Here is a 21,465-nt window from a genome sequence, read left to right as displayed (position 1 = left end):
TTTTTTTTTTTTTTTTTTTTTGGTGGTACTGGGGTTCCTGGAAGCCCTTCTACCTCCGGGCTACACTCCCAGACCTATTTTTACATTTTTATTTGGAAACAGGGTCTCTTAAACCAGCACGGCTGGCTGAGAACCTGCACAATCCTCCTGTCTCCACCTTCCAGCCTCCGCCTCCCAGCGCGGGGATTACAAGCGTGGTCTCCACGCCCCGCCTGCATACGTTCTTTGATATTCATGATGATGAAGCACAGTGTCAACGTGACCTCTTACCTGACTCTATTAAAAAAACACATAAGGGCACATCGTTAGCATGGCTTAAGACCAGTAAATAAAACTATGGAATAACATACGGCTCTGAGATAAATAAAAATCAGTCTTTAGCAACACCTTTAGGATTTTTAACTCAGTAAGATTTTGCAACTTGCCTAAAGATGCAAATAAATTATTGAATAATACATACTCTTAAGTACATACAATATATTAAACACTATCTTTTTTTTCTTCTTTTTTTTTTTTTGGTGGTACCAGAGGTGGTACCCAGAGGCATTGTACCTCCAGGCTACACCCCAGCCCTATTTTTTAGTCTTTTTATTTTTAAAACAGAGTTCCACTGAGTTGTAAAGGGCCTCACTAAGTAGCTGAGGGTCCCCGCCTCCTGAATGCTAGGATTACGAGCATGTGCCACCATTCCTGACTATACACGCTATCTTTACTATGATATGTTCTCTTGTGTCTTTTTTTTTTTCTTGAGGTATTGGTGATTGATCCTAGGAGTATTCTACCTTTGAGCTATAAGCTCTTTGCCCAGCCCTACTTTATTTTTTATTTTGAAACAGGTCTCACTAAGTTGCTGAGGCTGGCTATGAACCTGTAATACTCCTGTTTTAGCCTCTCAAGTACAGGAATTACAAGTGTGTGTCACCACATCTGGTTTGTATCCTTTTTTAAGGCAGGTCATACCCCCACCAAAGTGATTTTGTGTTTAAACTACCGATTCCATAGAATGCCATTATTAATAAGAACAATAGAACTGGGTGTGGTGGCACAGACTTGTAATCCCAGTACCTAGGAGGCTGAGACAGGAAGACTCTTCATCAACCTAGTGAGACCCTGTTTCAAAATAAAAATTAAAAAATAGGGCTAGGTAAATAGTGTGGAGTTAGAATCCCCAGTGACCCACACAAAAAAATAAAAACAATAAAAATTAAAGACATTCTCCAATTCCAAGGTATTCCTCAATTACTTAAGTAATACTGGGAAATGTATTATACTACCTTTTCTATTTCTGCAAAGATGCTGTTACTGAATTACCTGTGCTTGCAACCTCAGATGTGGTGTCAGTAGAAAGAGCAAGAACTTTGAATAGTTACCTGATGAAGAGCTAAACTGATAAAAATGTTTGTAACATTTGTGGTTACCTAGAGGTCAGCTTAATTTTTTGGCCAATGCATAAACAAAAACAAAATAAAATATTTTGTTATAATTCCTGGAAAGTCTCTCTGTTTTCTTTTTGATGCTGTGGATTAGACCAGGGCTTTGTGCCAAGTATATGCTCTGCCACAGAGCTGCACTCCCAGCCCCTTGAAAAAAATGTCTTATAATACAGTTTGTATTTTCACATCTTTACATGCCTTTACAAATTTGCTTACATTTACACAGCAGAGTAACTAGATGATGGATATCCTCATTTTATTGAAAAAAAAATTGAGTTGTAAGGCGGGCATGGTGGCGCATGCTTGTAATACCCACGGTTGGGAGGCAAAGACAGGAGGTGTGATGCAGGTTCGAAGCCAGCCACTCTGGATTAAGAGACCGTGTTTCCAAAAATAAAAAAGTATAAAATAGGTCTGGGAATGTAGCCCAGAGGTAGAAAGGCTTCCAGGAACCCCAGTACCACCAAAAAAAAAAAAAATACACACACACACACACACACACACACACACACACACACACACACTCTGGCTATACTCCCAGACGTATTTTATATTTTATTTGGAAACAGAGTCTCACTAAGTTGCTGAGAGCCTCACCAAGTAGATGAGGCTGGCTTCAAACCTGTGCGAAGAACCTGTCTCAGCCTCCCAAGCGTGGGGATTAAGAGCATGCGCCACTACTCCCGGCTGTAGAATTTATTTTTATTTTATGCTTCTAAATTTCTGATTACTTATTCTAAAATAATGAAGACTGTTATACACTGTGTCAGGGTCATATTGCATACACAGTGTAGGCTATCCTGCTCTGTTAAATAAGGTCTTGAGAAAAGTGTTTGCAGTAGACCAATGCTGACATAAAATTAATATGATTGTGGGTCTGTGGTTGTAGTTGCTTTGTTGAGTCACAATTATATAATAATAGTTTTCTTTTTTTCTTTCTGCAATGTCATGGTTAGGTGGAAGTGAAAGCTGTCCCTGTTTCTCAGAAGAAAACATCTTTACAACAAGAGCAAGGAAAGAAACCTCAGAGGATTCCTGGTAGTCCTGCAGTCACAGCAGCACCTGCTAATGCTGACATGACTTTTGGTGGGCTGGCATCACCAAAGCTGGATGTTTCATACGAACCAATGATAGTGAAGGAGGCTCGATATATTGCAATAACAATGATGAAGGTAATTTACTTTTAATTACCAGAGAAGTTTTATTTTTTACCAGTCATTTGTTTAATGAACTTTTTTTTTTTTTTTTTTTGTGGTACTGGGTTCCTGGAAGCCCTTCTACCTCCGGGCTACACTCCCAGACCTATTTTATACTTCTTTAAAATTTGGGAACAGGGTCTCTTAAGCCAGCGAGGCTGGCTCCGAACCAGTGCAATCCTCCTGTCTCCGCCTCCCAAGCCTGCGCCACCACGCCCAGCTTAATCAACATTTTAATGATTCCAATACAGACACAATCATAGATCTAGAGAGCTGCTTATAGATGTTAAACTCACATTTTTAAGATGATATTATCTTTCTCCAGGGGAGATTTTCATTGGTTTTGGGCAAATATGTAGAAAGTTTACCAATTATAAAAACAAGTTAATCTGGTCAGAGATTGAGGTAGTTTAAGTTGGGTTTTGGAGTCGGAAGGCTGTAGGTCAGTGATGAAGTGCTTGCTTAGCAAGCAAGAGGCACAGGGTTCATCCTGCAAAAGTGCTTGCCTGGTTTCAGTCTGCTACTACTGCTAGAACATAAGACTTACCTAGCCCCCTTTCAGTTCCTCCCAAATGCCAGGTAGACTCTTTGGGTTTCCTATTTCATCAGGCTTTTATTTCTGTGATCCCTGTAGATAAATTTAAATATTTTACCCAGCTTTTTCACTTATCTTCAGAGGTAAAATAAGACTAAAAGTTATCAGAATGGTCACGATTTGAAACTGAAGTTAGGAATTTGCGTATTTTATGAGTGTGGTAGTGAACCATGAAGACTTTCTAATGGCAGTGTGGCCCGACTAGGTTGGTATTTTATAAAGGTCATGCTGGAGCACGGACAACATGGTTAGGCAGGTGAATACAGAGCGTGGTTTCATTTCAATCTCTAGGACACTACTGACTTATTTGAGTGAAATATGCTGAGTACTTGGACTAGTGACTTGTCACTCCGAATAGAAAAAAAGTGAAGATAGTTTTAAAACTGGTATCTAAAGCTCTGATTGTGGGATTGGCTCAAACAGGAGACATAGTGCCTCTTATCATTCTACCAGAAAAAAAGGAAGCAAGTAGTTCAGTTTCTAGTTATCTACAGATTGTACAGCTAAAATCACTTAAAATAGTAATTTTTTGTTTTAAGTTAGGATTGGAAGTGATTCTTAGGGTAAAGGTTTTGAAACAAAAAAATGAAGAATGAAATAGAGGATCAATCAGAAAAGATATTTTAGATATCCTTGAATCTATTGAAATAAAATATATTAATAATGAAGTGTGAGTCATATGAACATGGACAAAATAATCATTTGAATTGATCCAGCATTGACATTTTGACAGATAGTTCAACAGAATTACAGTGAGACAAGGGAGTTGAGAATATGGTAAAGAGAGGATGGTGGAACCTAAGTCGTTTCGAAGGAAAGATGAGATTCAGAGAGAACGTCAAGGGTGTGGAGGTTCTAGAAGTCTAAGAAGTGGTATAGCAGGAAATATGGAGATAGAAAACTGGGCATGCTGTTTTGATTTCAGAGCTAGAACGATTCTGAGTAATGACATCTGTAGCATTTTAAGTGCATTGTCCCCAATGCTAGAAAACTCAAAGCTAAACATTTCAAAATATATTTAAAGCACTTAGTTTCTGGTCTCCCTATCTTTCTTCCTACTCATTCTTTTGCATTTCCTATAAACATACCTCAGTTTGAATACATTCTTTTGAAAATATAGTTACCAGAACTTAGTGCAGGATTTCAAGAAATGTTCTAAGGGCACAGTTACCTAGTGCCATTTCCAGGTTACCTCTTTAAGATGTCTGTTCATACTGCAGATTTTCTTACACCAGTCATTCACATACTGTATCCCCACTCAGTAGTGAGCCAAATATTGTGGACGATGGAAAAATGAGATAGGGTTTCTTTTTCATTAGTAAATGTAATGATAAATATTTGAGGAAAAGTGGTAGAGTAGAAAAAACATTGTACTAGGGGTCCAGAAATCTAGATTTTCAAACTATTAACTCTTTTTGAAATTTGCTAAGGACTCACCTTTGTGTTTTTCTAGGCTTTGGAGGTAGCTCAGGGATAGAGGGCCTGCCTAGCATACATGAGGGCCACAGTTCAATCTTATTATAAGCTTATTATAAGCTTATTATAGACTATAAGCTTATTATAGACTACTCCAAAATAAATATCCTTAGCCGGGCGTGGTGGCACACGCTTGTAATCCTCGCGCTTGCAAGACTGAGACAGGAGGATCGCGCAGGTTCGAAGCCAGCCTCAGCTATTTAGTGAGGCTCTCAGCAACTTAGTGAGACCCTGTTTCCAAATAAAGTATAAAATAGGGCTGGGAGTATAGCCCAGAGGCAGAAAGCCTCTGGGTTCCACCCCCAGTACCACCAAAAAATAAAAAAAATAAATAAATATCCTTAATAATTGTCTCCTTTTGTATATGATAAGGGTTGAAGATACATACCTAGAAGTGGAATTATTATACTTACTAGTACAGTAGGGCAATTGTGTCTTCAACTACATTAAATATTGATTGCCAAAACTTATACTCCTACCAACTGTGTATGAAAGTATACCAGGTACATACAGTACACCAGGTATTGTATGTTCTCATTAGCAATTGGTTTTTTTGTTTCCTGGGTTTTTTGTTTTTGTTTTTGAGACTCCCTAAGTTTGAGACTCCCTAAGTTGCCCAGGTTAGTCTCACCTTCTCCCACCTCAGCTTCCAGGGTAGCTGGAAATACAGGCGTGTACCACTGTGCCCATCTAGCACGTTTTTGTTGTTGTTGTTATTTTGTTATTGTTGTTTTTGTGGTACTGGGGATTGAACCTAGGGCCAGTCTGCCTCCAGACTATACTCCCAGCCCTATTTTATTTTTTACTTGGAAACAGTGTTCTTGCTAAGTTTCTGATAGGCTCACTACGTTGCTGAGGCTGACTTTGAACCTGCAGTCCTCCTGTCTCAGCCTTCCAAGTACTGGGACTATAATAGCACTTGGTAATTTGAGGACTATGATATGATTATTTTGCTGTTTCTAATTTGTATTCCCTTAGTTCCCAGCTTAATTAAATACCTTTTTCAATATGTATTGGCCTGTCAGATTTTTTCTTTGGTGAATTGGCATTACTTTTTTTTGGTGTTATCTCTCTTTTGTACTGATTCAGTCTTTATGTATTGTGTGGCTGCATATCCCATTGGGATTATATAAATCCAAATCCATTGCTCCAAGATGACTTTTTTATAGTGTCTTTGTTTTGTAAAAATTTATATGTATACATATATATTTTGTGTGGGGGTAGTGGATAGTGGGTGAGGTTTGAACCCAAAGCAATTTTACCTTCGACCTACACCCCCGGTCCTATTTTGTTTTATTTTATTTTGAAACAAGGTCTTGGTAGTTTAATGACAGTCTCACAACTTATTGAGGCTGTCCTTGAACCTGCAATCCTCCTATCTCAGCCTCCCCAGTACTGGTATTACAAGCATGCCCCACTATGCCTGGCTCAAATTCATGCTTTTAATGTGCTCAAAATATATTCTTTTTCTTCTAAGTTTTTAAAAATTTTATATTTTATAGTTGGGTCTTTAATATACATGGAACTTTAATATACATGGAACGTTTTAAAAATGATCTGATGTAGATAATTGCATTTTTATTTTTCTCTTGTATGGATAACCAGTTTTCAACATCATTTACTGAATTATCATTTCAGTAATTGATAATATTGTTAACAATTTTATGATTGTTTCTGGTGTCTTTCTTGAAGGTTTATGAAAATTACTCATTTGAAGAGCTGCGTTTTGCCTCACCAACTCCTAAGAGGTAAGGATTATTTTCTCAAATCAGAGCTAGAATATTGATTGTCAATTGCTTGTACCTAAAATTATTCTGCATTCCATCTTTAATTTTCATAAATAATAATTGAGTGGCATATTTTAAATTTCTAGTAGAGATCTCTAAGATATAAAATGTGTAAATTTGCTGTAATATTGCCAGTATGTTACAAATTACTTGGTGGAGAAAGAATAATTGGGGTGTATATGTGTGTGTGTATTTTTTTTTTATCTAGGATTGGTTAATTTTTTGTTTATATGGATTTTTTGCTATTTTAAAAATATTCCTTTTCTCTTTCACCTAGTGCATTGTGAAGAGATTTCAGTATGCTTCATACCTGTATTTGGCTCTGGGTACCTTTATGAACAAGATATTCATGGTACTCATTCTTGTGGCATCTGATATTCCTATAGAGAAGCAAGCTATAAAAAGCAGTAATGTTAAATAGGTTACTTGGTAGACAGTATTGAGGATGGAGCAGATTAGGAAGTGTTATTGAACTAAAGAGCTGAATGGTGGCTGGCCATACAAAGCCTTGATGAAGTTCATTCTAGTCGGAGAAAATCTGGGAGGATGGAGTTTGATGCTTTGAGAAACTGAAAGAAAGATAATGGGGCTAGAGAATAGCAAGCAAAAGGAAATTGAAGATCTGGTCAGAAAGCTAGGTCAGGTCCATTTTATGTATGGACTTCTAGCCATCGTTGAGAAGCTTAGATTTTCTCTTAAATTTATTTGGAGAATTTTAAACAGGAAAGTTACTAAGTCTGATTTATCACGTTTTAAAAAAAAGACTTTTATGGCTGTTCTCCAAAGATGAATTATAGGAGAGCAATAATGCGTAGGGAGAAGTGAGGTGTCTTCAACAGGGGAGGAAGAACTAGCAATAGAATACAGAAGTGTGGATGGATTTGGGATATACGCAGAAGATACAGCCAGCAAACTTTGCTAGTAGAATGGAGTAGGAGATAAAGTAGAGAGAAGTATCAAGATTGATAGATTGTTTTTGGCTTCAGCCACAGTACCAAGCATTAGCCAACTTTGTACCAATGACCAAATCTGGCCTTTTGCCTATTTTCATAAATAAAATTTTGTTGCAGCACAACCTTGCTCATTAGTTTATATGTTGTTGATGGCTGCTTTTGCACTGTGGTAGTAGAGTTAAGTAGTTGTGACAAAGAATTTTTGGCACAAGTTGACTAAAACATTGTTACAGAAATATTTAATAACCCCTGGTATAGATTATCATGTTTTTTTTAATGAGGACCAAGAAGTCTGAAGAGCAAATAAATACTCTTTGTCTTGTTTGGTCTTATAAGGTATCTGTTGGTAAATGGGAAATAAGAGTTTTTCTATAGATGTGTTAAAACAGAGATGCCAAGAATACCTTTTAGTTATCTAAGTGGAAATACCAGCTATACAACTATAAATAGCTTAAATCCCATGGGAAAAACAAATATAGGATTTGTCTGTATAGAAATGGTATTAACACTGAAGAATGATCAGCTAAAAAGATCGTAGAGAAAGAAAGATGGAGACCTAGACCCAAATCTTGGAGAATCCCATAAGTTATAATAAGGTGGTTAGAGGAAGGAGAGTAAGCAAAACACTTAAAGAATGGCCAGTGAGGTGAAAGAAAAAATTAGGAGGATGTCATAGAAAAAACAAAAGGAGGAAGTATTTTTTAAAAGTATGAGTTGTAGCTGGGCGTGGTGGCGCACGCTTGTAATCTCCGCACTTGGGAGGTAGAGACAGGAGGATCGCACAGGTTCAAAGCCAAAAGAGACTCTGTTTCCAAATAAAAATATAAAAAATAAGTCTGGTAGTGTAGCCTGGAGGTAGAAGGGCATCCAGGAACCCCAGTACCACCAAAAAAATATATGAGTTGTAAATTGTCAAATGCTACTGAGAGATTGCTGAGGAGAAATGACTATTGAACCTGAAGATGGGATGGTCCACGGGAGACTTTGACTAACTGTAATGAAGTGTTGCAAGCAGAAACCTAGTAACAATGAATCACGGAATAGAAGCAAATAGAAGCGGAAATGATAAGTTTAGATGTAAAGGGGAGATGAGATAAGAGATCTTATCAGAGAAGACTATGATGTTAAGGAGAGGTCTTAGGATGGGAGAGTTTGACGTGTATTTGTGTGCTGATGGAAACTATCCAGTAAAGTGGGAAAAATTAATGGTGCATGAGAGAGACATGAAAATTCAACATGGAAATATTAAGGGAATAAGATTCACAGCTCAGGTAGAGTTACTGGCTTGGGATAAGGTCTACGATGCTTTGTCCATTGTGACAGGAGAGACGGTAAAGAGAAAGTGGTTTAATAATCTTCTTGCACTTTGGAGGTTTGTATTTGATTGCTTCTATTTCCTCACTGAATAAAAAGGTCAGGTCATAATCACTTAAGATTAAGGAAGGGGCATGATGAATTTTGAGTAGGGAAGAAGTGAAATTCAGTTTTTCCACAATAAAGGAAGCATGGAATGGCAGGTCAGTAGGATTGCTAGGCAGTATGATAATACATACAAATTATATGTTTGCTGACAGATTATGATATCAGTTGTTTAATTAATAAAAAGTAAATTTTTCAGTGTACATCTTAATTTTTTTTCAGGCCCAGTGAGAATATGCTGATCCGTGTCAATAATGATGGCACTTATTGCGCAAATTGGACTCCGGGAGCCATTGGACTCTACACCATTCATGTTACCATTGATGGCATTGAAATAGGTATATGTGTATTTTTTTTCTAGTTGTAAGTTATCTAATATAAAGAACTAGAATCGAGCATTCTTTGTTCTACTTTTGCCTCTTGTATCCTGTGCATGGAAAAGTTTTATAATATATTTGTGGTTTATTTCCTCCTTCATAAAGAGTATGATTAGTACATTCTAAGACTTAACATTTTGGAGTAATTCGTGGTGTCTGCCTGGGCATCACAGCCCTCATGACTTCTTTCCTCTGTTCCCCGACATGCTAGTACTTGTGATGCCCTCCACGGTTTTGTTACCCTCTTCATTTCCCATCTCCTTCTTGTGTTCTATCTGTCTTTCTCTCCTGGCTGTGAGCAGAGACTATGTCATTCATCTGTGGATCACCCATTCTAGATCAATAACTGGCATATAATGGCTACTCAGTAAATATTGTTGAATGAGTGAATGAATTTTATCTACCGTTGATTTAAACTGCATATTAATTTTCCTTGGGGTATTGCATGTTTATTTTAAAATTTTACTTGTAATAGGATAATGGTTGAATGAAAACTATCTGGTGTTTATCAGCATGAATTCCTTATATCTTTGACCTTCATGATATTTAAGAAATGTAGCTCCTATGAGCAGATAGATTTTTAAAAACCTAGTATATTGTACTCTTACCTTAGACATTTATACAGTCTACATCAACATATTAGAAATTCTGAGAAGTTTTGAAGTTAAGTCTTGTTTTCATTTAAACCTTATTATGTGACCTGTTAACCTGTGAAAAAGAGCGACAGAGGGTAAAGATTATATTCAGTCCTGTGTATCCTCAGGATCCACAACAAAGGATTCAGCCAGTTGTGCATTAAAAATACTTTTAAAGCCAGACGTGGTAGCGCACACTTGTAATCCCCGCGCTTGGGAGGCTGAGACAGGAGGATCACGCAGTTTCGAAGCCAGTCTCAGCTGGCTTCAGAGACCCTGTTTCCAAATAAAAATACAAAAAAATAGGTCTGGGAGTACAGTGCGGAAGTAGAAAGCCTCTGGGTTCCACCCCCAGTACCACAAAACAACAACAACAAACAAACAGAAAACATTTGAAATAGAACATAAGTAGTGACTGGAAAAATGTACAAAGTCCAGCAGGAATTTGACAGTAGTGGCAATCACAAATGTCTTTTCAAAGGATTTTTTTTCCTGAAAAGACTTGTAAAATTTCAGTAGATGGGTATATTTTTAATCACATAATCATAAAGGAAACTGATTTTTTAAAATAAAGCTAACGAAAGATTCATGTTAACTTAGATTAACCCATTTTCTTCCTTATTCTATTTTCCTACCCTTCTTTCTAATTTGACTTTCTTCCAAATTGTCAGTAGGGCCAGAACCTTGTTTGACCATAGACATGGAGAAATAATAATGCATTAGATAATGATGATATCAGCATAACATTTATTGGGTATTTAATATATGCATATTGTTCTTGATATATCTTATATATTTTAAATCATTTAATTCTCACAATGGCTCAATGTAGGTGCTTTTACTCCTATTTCATGAGACATTAGGGCACAAGAAGTCATGCGATTAGTGGCAGATATGGGAGCACCCAAGCAGTCTGGCGTGAGAACCTCAGCTCCTATCTACCATATACTCTACAGCCTGCCTGCCATGGAATCAGGCATGCCGTGCTGTCTGCCAGCCACACAGGCGGCTGGCAGAGATGACAGAGGATGCGATTGGAGAGCATGTAATAACGTAAAAGTTTAGCTTTAGTTACCAGTATTTTGAATTTTTTCAGAACTACTTCGTTGGTTAAAAGTGGTTAAAGAATTCAAGGCCCATTTTTGCTTGAAACCTTGAGGAAAACATTGTAACCTGCCCCTTTGGCACCTCTGGGCCATTTTTCAAATATTTTTTTCTTTTATAGCCTGTTAAGTACCAATCACCTTAAAAAGGACAGAATTCAGATATTTGTTTTAATTTTTAAAATAGTTTGTGAGTATTTATGAGATTAGATTTAAAGATCTTTCTTTTTTTTCTTTTTTCTTTTTGTCAAATATTATACTTCTCTTTCTTTTCTTACAGATGCTGGCCTTGAAGTAAAAGTAAAAGATCCACCGAAAGGGATGATTCCTCCCGGAACTCAGCTGGTCAAGCCGAAGGCTGAACCTCAACCAAATAAGGTCAGGGTAGAATGAAATCAGAAGTTGAATCAGCCTAAGACTTTAAAATTATTTCATTGATACCTCAAAATGACCATCAAACACCTAATATTTTACTTCATCAACTTTAGTATTTGAATTTTAAATATCCATAAAGAAATTTGTACAGTGGTTCACAGTACTTTTAATCATTTCAGAATACAGAAACTGAATTTGGTTAATTGTATAATGTTGTAGTATTATAGGTATTGTGTGCTTTCTCTTATTGAAAGTTTACAATTAGCCGGGCGTGGTGGTGCATGCTTGTAATCCCTGCACTTGGGAGGCGAAGACAGGAGTATCGCGCAGGTTCAAAGCCATCCGCGCTGGCATAAGAGACCCTGTTTCTAAAAATAAAAAAGTATAAAATAGGTCTGGGAGTGTAGCCCAGAGGTAGAAGGGCTTCCAGGAACCCCAGTAACACCAAAAAAAAAAAAAAAAGAAAGTTAGTTTACAATGAAGAGAAAGTCCACTAAAATTAAATGTAAACTTTGCAATGCTAAAATAAATAAAATTGTAAAATATTTTAAAAATTTTTTAAAAATTTAAATAAAATAAAATACATTCTTCTCACTTTACTTTTATCTAGTCTAGAAAAAAAGTAGAAATCTATTTTACCGAAAAGTCAAGTGTCACATCTCTTTATTGCTACGTGATTTCACCTATAATGTAGTTATCAGGATTGTTGACTCAAGTTACTACATTCTAATATAGATTAACTAAACTGTTTAAAAATAAAAAAAATTATTTACATAGTTGTTATGAGTAATTTATTTGAAGAGGAAAACCAACTATAAGCAATTTTGAAAATGTTCTCAGAATAATAGTACTTTGAAATATATTTAATTTTATTTCCTATTGGTTATAAGATCTGTTCCATGTTTTTCCTCTCTTACTATATCCCTTTGCCTTTCTCAGGTCCGAAAGTTTGTGGCCAAGGACAGCGCAGGGCTCCGCATCCGTAGCCACCCTTCCCTTCAGAGTGAGCAGATAGGCATAGTGAAAGTCAATGGAACTATCACTTTTATCGATGAGGTAATTCATGAAGACATTTTTGGTAATGAATTTTAGACAAATTTTTGCACTGTGTACACAATAATAAGATTAATAAGTTTTCTGTTGGAATATGTTTTAAGCAGTGTGAGAAATCTTTGACATTTATTTTGTAAGATGTATTCATTGAGTTTCATATATTTCATTATTTTTATCAGTTAAAACATAGCTAAAATTATGTTTTGAACATGAAATGAACTCAAGTAATCAGAATCTGTACAAGTACTTACTGAAAATGGACATAGTTGGTTTGTATGGATTGTTAAAAATATTTCTTGAGTTATTTTAACTTTGGAAAGTAGTACATAGCATATTTTTCTAGTGATACAACCTAGTAACTTCTGATTATCAAATCTAAATTTAGGGGAAGGAAAATTTGGAAAACATCTGATTTTACAATTTATCTTAAGTGTGATTTCCTTGTTTTTACTCCTAAGTAAAATTGTTTTTACAGTCTCATGCTGTGGGTTATCCTATTGCTTTGGCATTCCTTGGTGCTTTTTTCCTTTGAAGGTTCTCTCATACGAACCTTCTATGGAAACTAGATTTCTCCTCTCCATCTCCACCATGGTGTGCCTGCTTTGTAACCATGCATCGCTAGACCACAGGAATGACAGTAGGGCATGGCTTGTTTCTGTTGCTTCTTTCCATAGATCCACAATGATGACGGTGTGTGGCTGAGGCTGAATGATGAGACAATAAAGAAGTATGTTCCAAACATGAATGGTTACACTGAAGCCTGGTGTCTCTCTTTTAATCAGCATCTTGGCAAGAGCCTTCTGGTCCCCGTTGACGTAAGTAAAAGGTGGTTTTAAAAGGCATCATAGGTATACTCTGTCCTCATTATAGGCTTTCTTTAATTAAGGCTTTTCAGTTCTGAGGTAACCTATAACTAGGTAACTTTGACTTTATAAGTGCTTGAATTCTTAAGGGATTCTGTGTAATGAAAGTAGAGTTTGGCAAGGCTAAGGCTCTTAATGATAATCTTGATTCATTACCAATAAGAGGTGGTAAATTTAAAATGGGCTTACTGTGCATGTGTGCCTCTACCATCTTGTACCCCATTAAGATGTATGACAACAATGCACCAAGAAAAATAAATAAATAAAATAGGCTTACTGAATTTCTTTCAAAGAGGTAAGGAATGAGGATGATTGCACTATTTTTTTCTTTCTTACTTATAGTACTGTTTGGAATTAATTCCAAACTAAACTAATCCAGAATTACTATATATGTAAACATGTATTAATGTTTGTATAGTATGTTGGCATTTTTCAGTTATTTCTCTAGGTTATGTCTAAGTTTGAATCTTTGTTGGCTTATAATACTGTTATATTAATTTAAGGTAGATTTGTAGACTTGTTATATATGCTTATACAATATTCTAGTTGAAGCTAAATCCACATCTCTGACAAAATTCTGATAAACCTCTGATAAAAACTGTAGAGTAGTTAAAGCCAGGTCACTGTGTCATGAAATATGGCAGTAACCAATACTTTTAAAATTTAACCAGAAAGCATTTTTGTTTGCCTTATGTTTGTATTCCTTATGAAACTTATAATAAATAGAATAGATAAAATTTTAAATTTTAAAACAAATACCTGTTTTTAAACAGTTGAATTTCTTAAGATGTATAAAGTTAGCTTACTATATCAAACCCCCAATACAGATTCTCTTCCCAGTTCCCTTCCGCATTCAAGGAAATCCCTTTGAAAGAGAAGGACATTCACACAGGTAAAGCAGAGGATAAACCAAGATAGAATGGGAGAGCAAGGCGCACACTCGAGTTCTAGATCCCTTTTTTTCATTTTAAACTTTTGTTCTTTTTTTGTTACTTTTAAACCCCATCCAAGACACAGTTTGTAGTAAACAGGGTTAGGAGATTAGGAAAAGAAGGGAAATAACAAAGGTAGGAGAAAATACTAAATGGAGTGAGCCATACAGATCCTTGTTCATAGTTTTCATTGAAATATGAATGAGGAGGTTGTCACTGACATATTTGAAAAATCTAGATACAGAATTTTGAAGACAGTAAAATGAAGATGTGTCTCTTTAGGTTTTCTTTATGTTAAGAAGTAACCTGATTTGTGTTTTAATGTAAATAGCTCAGAGTGCCTGATACCATTAGGAAGGCTGAAAGTTTTCTGATTCCATTTTTTAAAGGGTAGTAGTGATTTGAGATCTTTTAAAGTTAAATGGCTGACAGAAGTAAAAAAGGGAGAAAGATGTATGTGAGAAAACAGAGAAAAGGAGGAGATGGAATTAAGGACACATTTGGAAAGATTATTTCTATAATAAGTATGACAGGTAAATTGGGAGGGAGGGCATAGATTGAGGAAGACAACAATTATTTTTAATAGAGGAAAGCCATCAATTAATGAAGGAATGAGTGTTTGAGATAAATAGGAGAGTGCTTTAACCAAAAACAAGGGCTAATTGGGCCTATAAGATCTCAGTAAGACCACTCTGAGGACTCAGTCTATACACTCCTTCTCCTCCTCCCAAACCCTAGATGTTCAGAATCAAATGAGCCAAGAAAGCAAATGATAGTATGGTTGAAATATTCTGGTCTGCTATGACAGAAAATAGAGGCTGAAGGATTGCTGATACCGATAAAAGAACAGTAAGATAACCAACTGTGGAACTAGAATCCAGCCCAGTTTAGAATGAAAAGGATAAACGGAGTGTCCAGCTGACTTGGAAAACTTAATAAAACCCTAAGACAGCATAGTAGGTACACTATCATTAAAGACCTAGAAAGATACAAGCAATTTGCACGATCAGGTAGATTTGTCCTGGCTTTCTGTGGAGAGCAGTTGAATGAATGAGAGGATCCATCAGTTGCTAAAGTGCAGCACAATGAAGGTCACTGGGATTGCCCAGGTAACAAACTAAGAGGAGTTAGATCATCCGCATGGACACAAAGACACACAGATGATGGCAGCACTGGCCTGAAAAAGCAGAGAGAAAAGCAAAGGAAGGGTCTTCTTGGACACAATTTAAAATCATGAAAGCAATGGGAATAGTGTGATGTTGGATCAAAAAGAAGCATACAACAGTTTGAGTATAAAATTAGAGCCTAGGTAGATGATATAGGACTTATATTTTGAGCAGTGATCAAAGATGACAGAGGGAGTACAGTTCCAAATGGATGATCTATAAAATTAATTCAGGGCAGATGTCAGATAAGGGACCACACAGTCAAAGGCCTGACATGGCAGGAACCAGCTTAGTTTTCTAAGATTTTGACTGCAGGAACTAGGGTCGGTCCCTTACATTGTCCATAAGTTTTTAATAAGTACCTTACTCTGCAGGGCTAAAAATAGGTATAAGAGAAATCATGATTCCATATTATCCCCTCCAGGAAATAAGACAGCATAGACATCTTGCTACCTTTTAATTTGCTACCTTTTAATTTCCTTACTACTTTGACTTTCTAGAAAAACTTTCCATCTATTCTCTCTTCTTACTTCAGTCCATTTGTGAATAAGTCAGCTATAAGCATGATTGATAATTATAATGCACTATTCCATAGAAAAATATTAGAAAAGCTAGGCATGGTGGCACATGCTTATAATCCTAGTACTTTGGAGGCCAAGACAGGAGGACCACAGGTTCAGGGCCAGCCTCGGCAACCTCATGAGGCCCTCTGCAACTTACTAAGACACTGTTTCAAAAATAAAAAATAAAATCAAGGGTGTAGCTCAGAGGTAGAATGCCCCTGAATTCAGTCCTCAGTACCACAAAAGAAAAGGAATTTTAGTGTCCTAATTTAGTTGAAATGTGACTATTTTAGCACTTTAGTAATACTCAAGTTTAGAGGTTAAATAGAATTAGACACTCATAACTGTATTTTCAAAAATAACTTCAATCAGTGAGAAGAATAGGACTAAATAGGTAAAAAATGGAGATCCTTTGTGAGGCATTCATTATTAGAATATATCACTCTTTTAGAACATGCTTTCAGTGTTACATCTTAGAGTCTTCGTTTTATTGTTTTATTTATCTAGAATGCTTTTGTTTCCATTTTTCTAATATTGTTCTACTTCCCAATAATACTCTGGTCTTTAGTTTATTCAATAAAGATTTATTGAGTCCTTTTTATATACCAAATACTAAGCTGAAGAGTGGGCATTGGATGGAGAGGTAGAGGTGAGGGATTTTTTTTTAAAGTTTAGGGTACAGTCCTTGCTTTTGGGGTACTCACTGTATAAAGTGGTAGATACATTGTCAGATAATTAAGTTATATCGTGATGCTCTGTGGAATGCCTTAGAAAGTGACATTGAGGTAGACTAGAAGAAAAGTTTTCTGGAAAAAGTGAACATTCTAGACAGAAAATTATATTAAGAAACTGATAAATATTTGGTATGGGTGAAACAAAGTGATTAATTGGTGGTAGAAAGCAGTTAAGTCCCGCTCTCTTTCCGAAATGTGACACTTGGTCTGTAGAATAGAAAAGGCTTAGTACTTTCTACAGCTACTCAGGATGCTCAGTTTGTTTTACTTACTTTAGCCTATTTGTATTTATATAGCTCTTATTTCTAAGTTTCTTAAGGGTAAGGGCTGCTTAAGTATACCTTCTTACTCATCATGTCTTCCAGAGTGTTAAATATTACACTTTACTAATGGTCATCTTGCAACGTTTGTTTATATCTCATCTGAGTTCTTTTCATTTGGCATGATCATGCTGCTAAAAGCAATTCTTAACACATATCTGCTCCTTGCTTTGATTGTCTCATTTAGTTCTTAATACTACCCTGTAATACTAAGTTTATTGTTCTCACTTGTCCAGTGAGGAAAGAGCACAAGTAGAAGATAATGGAGCTCGTATTCAAACTCCAGGCAGCATGATTCCAAAGTCCATGCCTTCATGTTTGTTACGCCTTGATCTAGTGGAAAGACGAGGATGTAGTGTAATTGTGGAAAGATAAATATCCATGAAAATTGTATTAACAGCTGGGTATGGCAGCATATACCTATAATACCAGTATTTGGGAGGCTGAGACAGAAGGATCACAAGTTTGAGGCAACCCTCGGCAACTTAGTGAAACCCGGTTTCCAAATACAAAATAAAACAGGGCTGAGGGTATTGAATGCCCCTGGGTTCATGCTCTAAACACACACACACACACACACACACACACACACACACACACCCCTTTGGCTAGAACTGGCAAACTTAATAATATTAATACTTAAAAATCTTAATAATTGAATTAGGATGAATATGATGTTTTGAAGGTAGGTGAGTATGTCTGAGAAAGCATCTGGGAAATACAGATATTACAATAAGATTGTAATTAGAAACTACAAAATGTGATTTGCTAAAATATTTTATACATCCTGGAAAATATAGATTAAAAAGAGAAAAACAGTTATTTACATGACAGGACATTTGACTGCCTAAAACCAAGAGCATAATCTTTTGGAAAACAAAACTACTTCTGTAAAGGAGATAATTAGTGATTTAAAACTTAAGTGCCCAATATTAGCTGTTTTGTCAAAAAATGAAATCTTTCAACATTGTAAGGGGAGTCGAGTAGAAGAAAAAATTTAAATCAAGGAAAGTTGACGATACACCAGTCAAGGTGTTAAAAGATGTTTTGATAATGTTTGTGTTATCTGAATTCTTACAAAATTCAGATAGGTCTCTGAATATCTCCATGCATTTATATAAATCACTCCCTAATTAGACTGATGGATGTGCACATACAGGAAATATGCTGATATTCTAAAATTTGGGGTGCTAAAGATATGGGTAGCCGGGCATGGTGGTGCATGCTTGTAATCCCAGCGCTTGGGAGGCTGAGACAGGAGGATTACTGCTGGCTTAAGAGACCCTGTTTACAGATAAAAAATATAAAATAGGTCTGGGAGTGTAGCCTGGAGGTAGAAGGACCCTGGGTTCCATCCCCAGTACCACCAAAAAAAAAAAAAAAAAAAAAAAAGATTTGGTGTAGAAATGAAGAGAAAATATTGTTTGGGTCTCTCTTATAGCATCACTGAGGACAATTTGGTAAAATTAGTGAATATTTCTTCCATTTTAGGCAGTTTTATTCTTTTGAAATACCTCATAACAGTTAACAATAAAGCTTTAACATAACCCAGATTTTCTAGTTTTATGTTTATAATAAGTTTGTGGATATGTATGTGTATAACCTGTTTTTTAATATAAAATGGGCTATCCTTAGAAAATGAGTATTAATAATGTGCTATCCTTAAATAATTATAAATGGCTTCATTTCAGTAGTTTTAGTTTCTTACATAGAATGATATCAAAAGGTAGTTAAAATAATACTATATATATGTGTGTGTATATATATGTAATATATATATGCTATCCCTAATTTTCCTGAGTTACATTTTTTGCTTTAAAGTGGCAACACTTAACTCTGCTTTGCTATAGCTCAATGAAAAAAATTTTTTTGCATGAGTGGCGTGTTTAATCATGTATATTAACTGTGACAATTATTCTCTTATTTTGTGTTTTTTTATGAAAAACTATTGACTAAGAGTTGCAATTTGCTGCAGTTTGGTGCGTGTTACTTTAGTTAGTTGTCTAGTGTGCTTTAATTTTCTAATTTTAATGACAAATTTTTTTGCTTTTAAATAGGCTTTGAGAATAATTTATTATGCACATATTTGTGTGTGATGACATATTAGTCTATGGAATATGACAGTTAATTTATATATTTAATAGTGAGAAATCAAGACTAGAGAAATTAATATTTGTATGCATGTCTGTATTACAAAACTAAAACATTCCTAAATTTTCAAAAGAAACTAAGTATTTTATTTTTGAAGTCAAGCTCTTGTCTTGGCAAATTTCTGATACTTAAAGAAATTTAATCTTATAGTAAACTAGTATGCACTAAAAATTTTCTAAAACTGCAAAAACTAAAGCAACAAAAATATCAAATTTGAATTCACAAATAATTATCATAAACAAAATTGATATTATTGTCAATTACCACCTAAACAGTTATATTACTTTCAAGTATTATTATACATGCTGCTAGCTCAGAAAACACTTAAACTTTTACACATTGATATTAAAGAGTAATATAAGCTTTAAATACTGTCATTCACCACATTGTTTCTTTATTGCTAAATTCATGTGCATTGTTTTAACGATTACTTTTCATGCTTCTTTTAATACTAAAATAACAATAAAAAGTAGAAAATGCTAAAAAAAATCTTGATATTTTATGTCAAAAGGTCTGCAACACTGTTCTCTGTAAGAGACAGAAATCATTGAGCAGATGTTTTACAAATCCTTATGTGAATGGAAAACCAATTAGGAATCATTTTCCCCTCAAAATAGTAAATCAGTATGCTTTGCGATGTGTTTCCACTTTACCTAGAGAGAAGGACCCTATTTGCTATCCATCTTAAAATTAAGGGCGAGGGCATGGTATTGGTTTCAGTTATGTTTTACATTTAATTGTAGGCATATTATTAAAAGCTCTAATTTTTCTGTTTTATATGTTATATTTCTGAATCGGTATATATATGTATATGGATATATGTCAATACCCATGCATATACATATTTACATGTGGAAAAATAAAGAACTAGAGAATAGCAAATATATTCTCATTATCTAAAATGACTTAGAATTAATTAGGACTTCTGGTGGTTTTGTTTTTGTTTTGAAGTCTTAGATGACAGTTTTTATTAACATTTTGAATGTCCTTACTTTTGGTCCAAAAATGCCATTTATTATAGTATTTACCAAAGTATAAAATTGTGCATTTGTTACTCACTGAAAAGATTTAGTTTCAGATCAGATACGTATAGCTTGGTAGCATGATACATCTCTGTAAAAGAGTGTATCATTTAAATTATCACCTGACATTTTGTGAAAATACTGACTAGGGGGAATCGTGTCTGTGTGAATTAATTGTTCTTTAACAAAATGTTTTTGGACTTCAACATAGAGGTCCTGAGTGCTCTTTTCATTTCCTACACTTTGAGATGCAGGAAAGTAGACCTGTCTTTTGATAAAAGATTCAGATTATGTCTTTATGCTTTTCTCAATAACTTTGTTAATAGTTTCAAAAACTTTTCCAAATGAATTTTTTATTTAAAGAAGAGAGAAAAAATTTTAAGTTATTTAGGTTTTCTGTTTGGCTTTACTTTTTACTTTTTTATTTTTGTACTTTAAAAAGTGATAATTAGTTCAGATATTCTACATGCCATCATTATTATTCATAATAACAGTTGCATTTTCTATTCAATCTTTTCTTCATAAAACAGTAGACTTTTCTGTCATAAAACAAATCTGACTTGTATTAGAACAACTACATCCTCATTTAAGGAGTTTTAAGATGTTCTTCTTGCATTGACTGTCTTAAGCTTTTTAACAATGTCTGACTCTTAAATTTAGTAAATGGCATGACACACTATATCCATGGAGAGCTTTTGACAAAAACGTATTTTTCAGAATTTCTTTGGTGTGTGGTTTACTCAGGTGGCTTCAGTTTTCCTTCAGTAAACTAATACTTCCATTTTGGTGCTAGAGTACAGAAAAATGTTGTTACTGTGACACATCTTCTGCAGATGATACTCTGTTCCCTTTCTTTGTTGATATTTTTCTTTCTTAAACTTTGTTGCTCAGAATATCTTTAATGCTAGCCAAGGAGTCAGGGATTTGGACGTATTTTCATGGACTTCCAAAGCTTTTTTCCCCCAGGTGAGTTAACTATAAGGAACAGTCTTGTACATTATTCAGGTATTTCAGCATGTACAAACAAATTTACATTATCTTTGAAGCTTTTGTTTAGGATTAATAAAATTGTTTACCAAAAATACCTTTATGAAGGGCTACAATGAGTGTCACCTCTTTTTTTTTTTTTTTTTTTGCCAAAGAATGTATTTTCAGTATTGGTGAAACTTATATGACTCCACAGTTTCTATATTTAGTTTCATGAGTAGCTGCTCTAGTGACACATCCAAGTTGAGTTTGTTCAGAACTAACTTACTTAGGCTGTAGCATCACCATCTTAGGGCTCTTTTGTTTTCCCACTGCCTATTCTTTC

The 21,465-nt window shown here is 35.1% G+C and overlaps 1 protein-coding gene across 2 annotated transcripts in view; it reads left to right on the top strand.

Annotated features, from left to right (window-relative positions):
• The window catches only part of MYCBP2 (MYC binding protein 2), a gene marked incomplete at both ends in the record, with an annotated part of 250,457 nt that overhangs the window by 144,226 nt on the left and 84,766 nt on the right, over window positions 1–21,465 (top strand). Inside the window, 7 exons of one of the 2 annotated variants that reach the window (XM_080689587.1) lie at window positions 2,390–2,605; window positions 6,393–6,448; window positions 9,082–9,197; window positions 11,255–11,352; window positions 12,289–12,405; window positions 13,077–13,217; window positions 21,045–21,119. In XM_080689587.1, coding sequence (XP_080545713.1) covers window positions 2,390–2,605; window positions 6,393–6,448; window positions 9,082–9,197; window positions 11,255–11,352; window positions 12,289–12,405; window positions 13,077–13,217; window positions 21,045–21,119 — 819 coding nt within the window. The remainder of the gene's footprint in view (window positions 1–2,389; window positions 2,606–6,392; window positions 6,449–9,081; window positions 9,198–11,254; window positions 11,353–12,288; window positions 12,406–13,076; window positions 13,218–21,044; window positions 21,120–21,465) is intronic. The other variant, XM_080689588.1, reaches the window with a different exon arrangement.

Source organism: Muscardinus avellanarius (assembly GCF_963383645.1).
Source record: "Muscardinus avellanarius genome assembly, chromosome: 2".
NCBI classification, from domain to species: domain Eukaryota; kingdom Metazoa; phylum Chordata; class Mammalia; order Rodentia; family Gliridae; genus Muscardinus; species Muscardinus avellanarius.
This window is presented reverse-complemented; position numbering and strand designations above follow the sequence as displayed.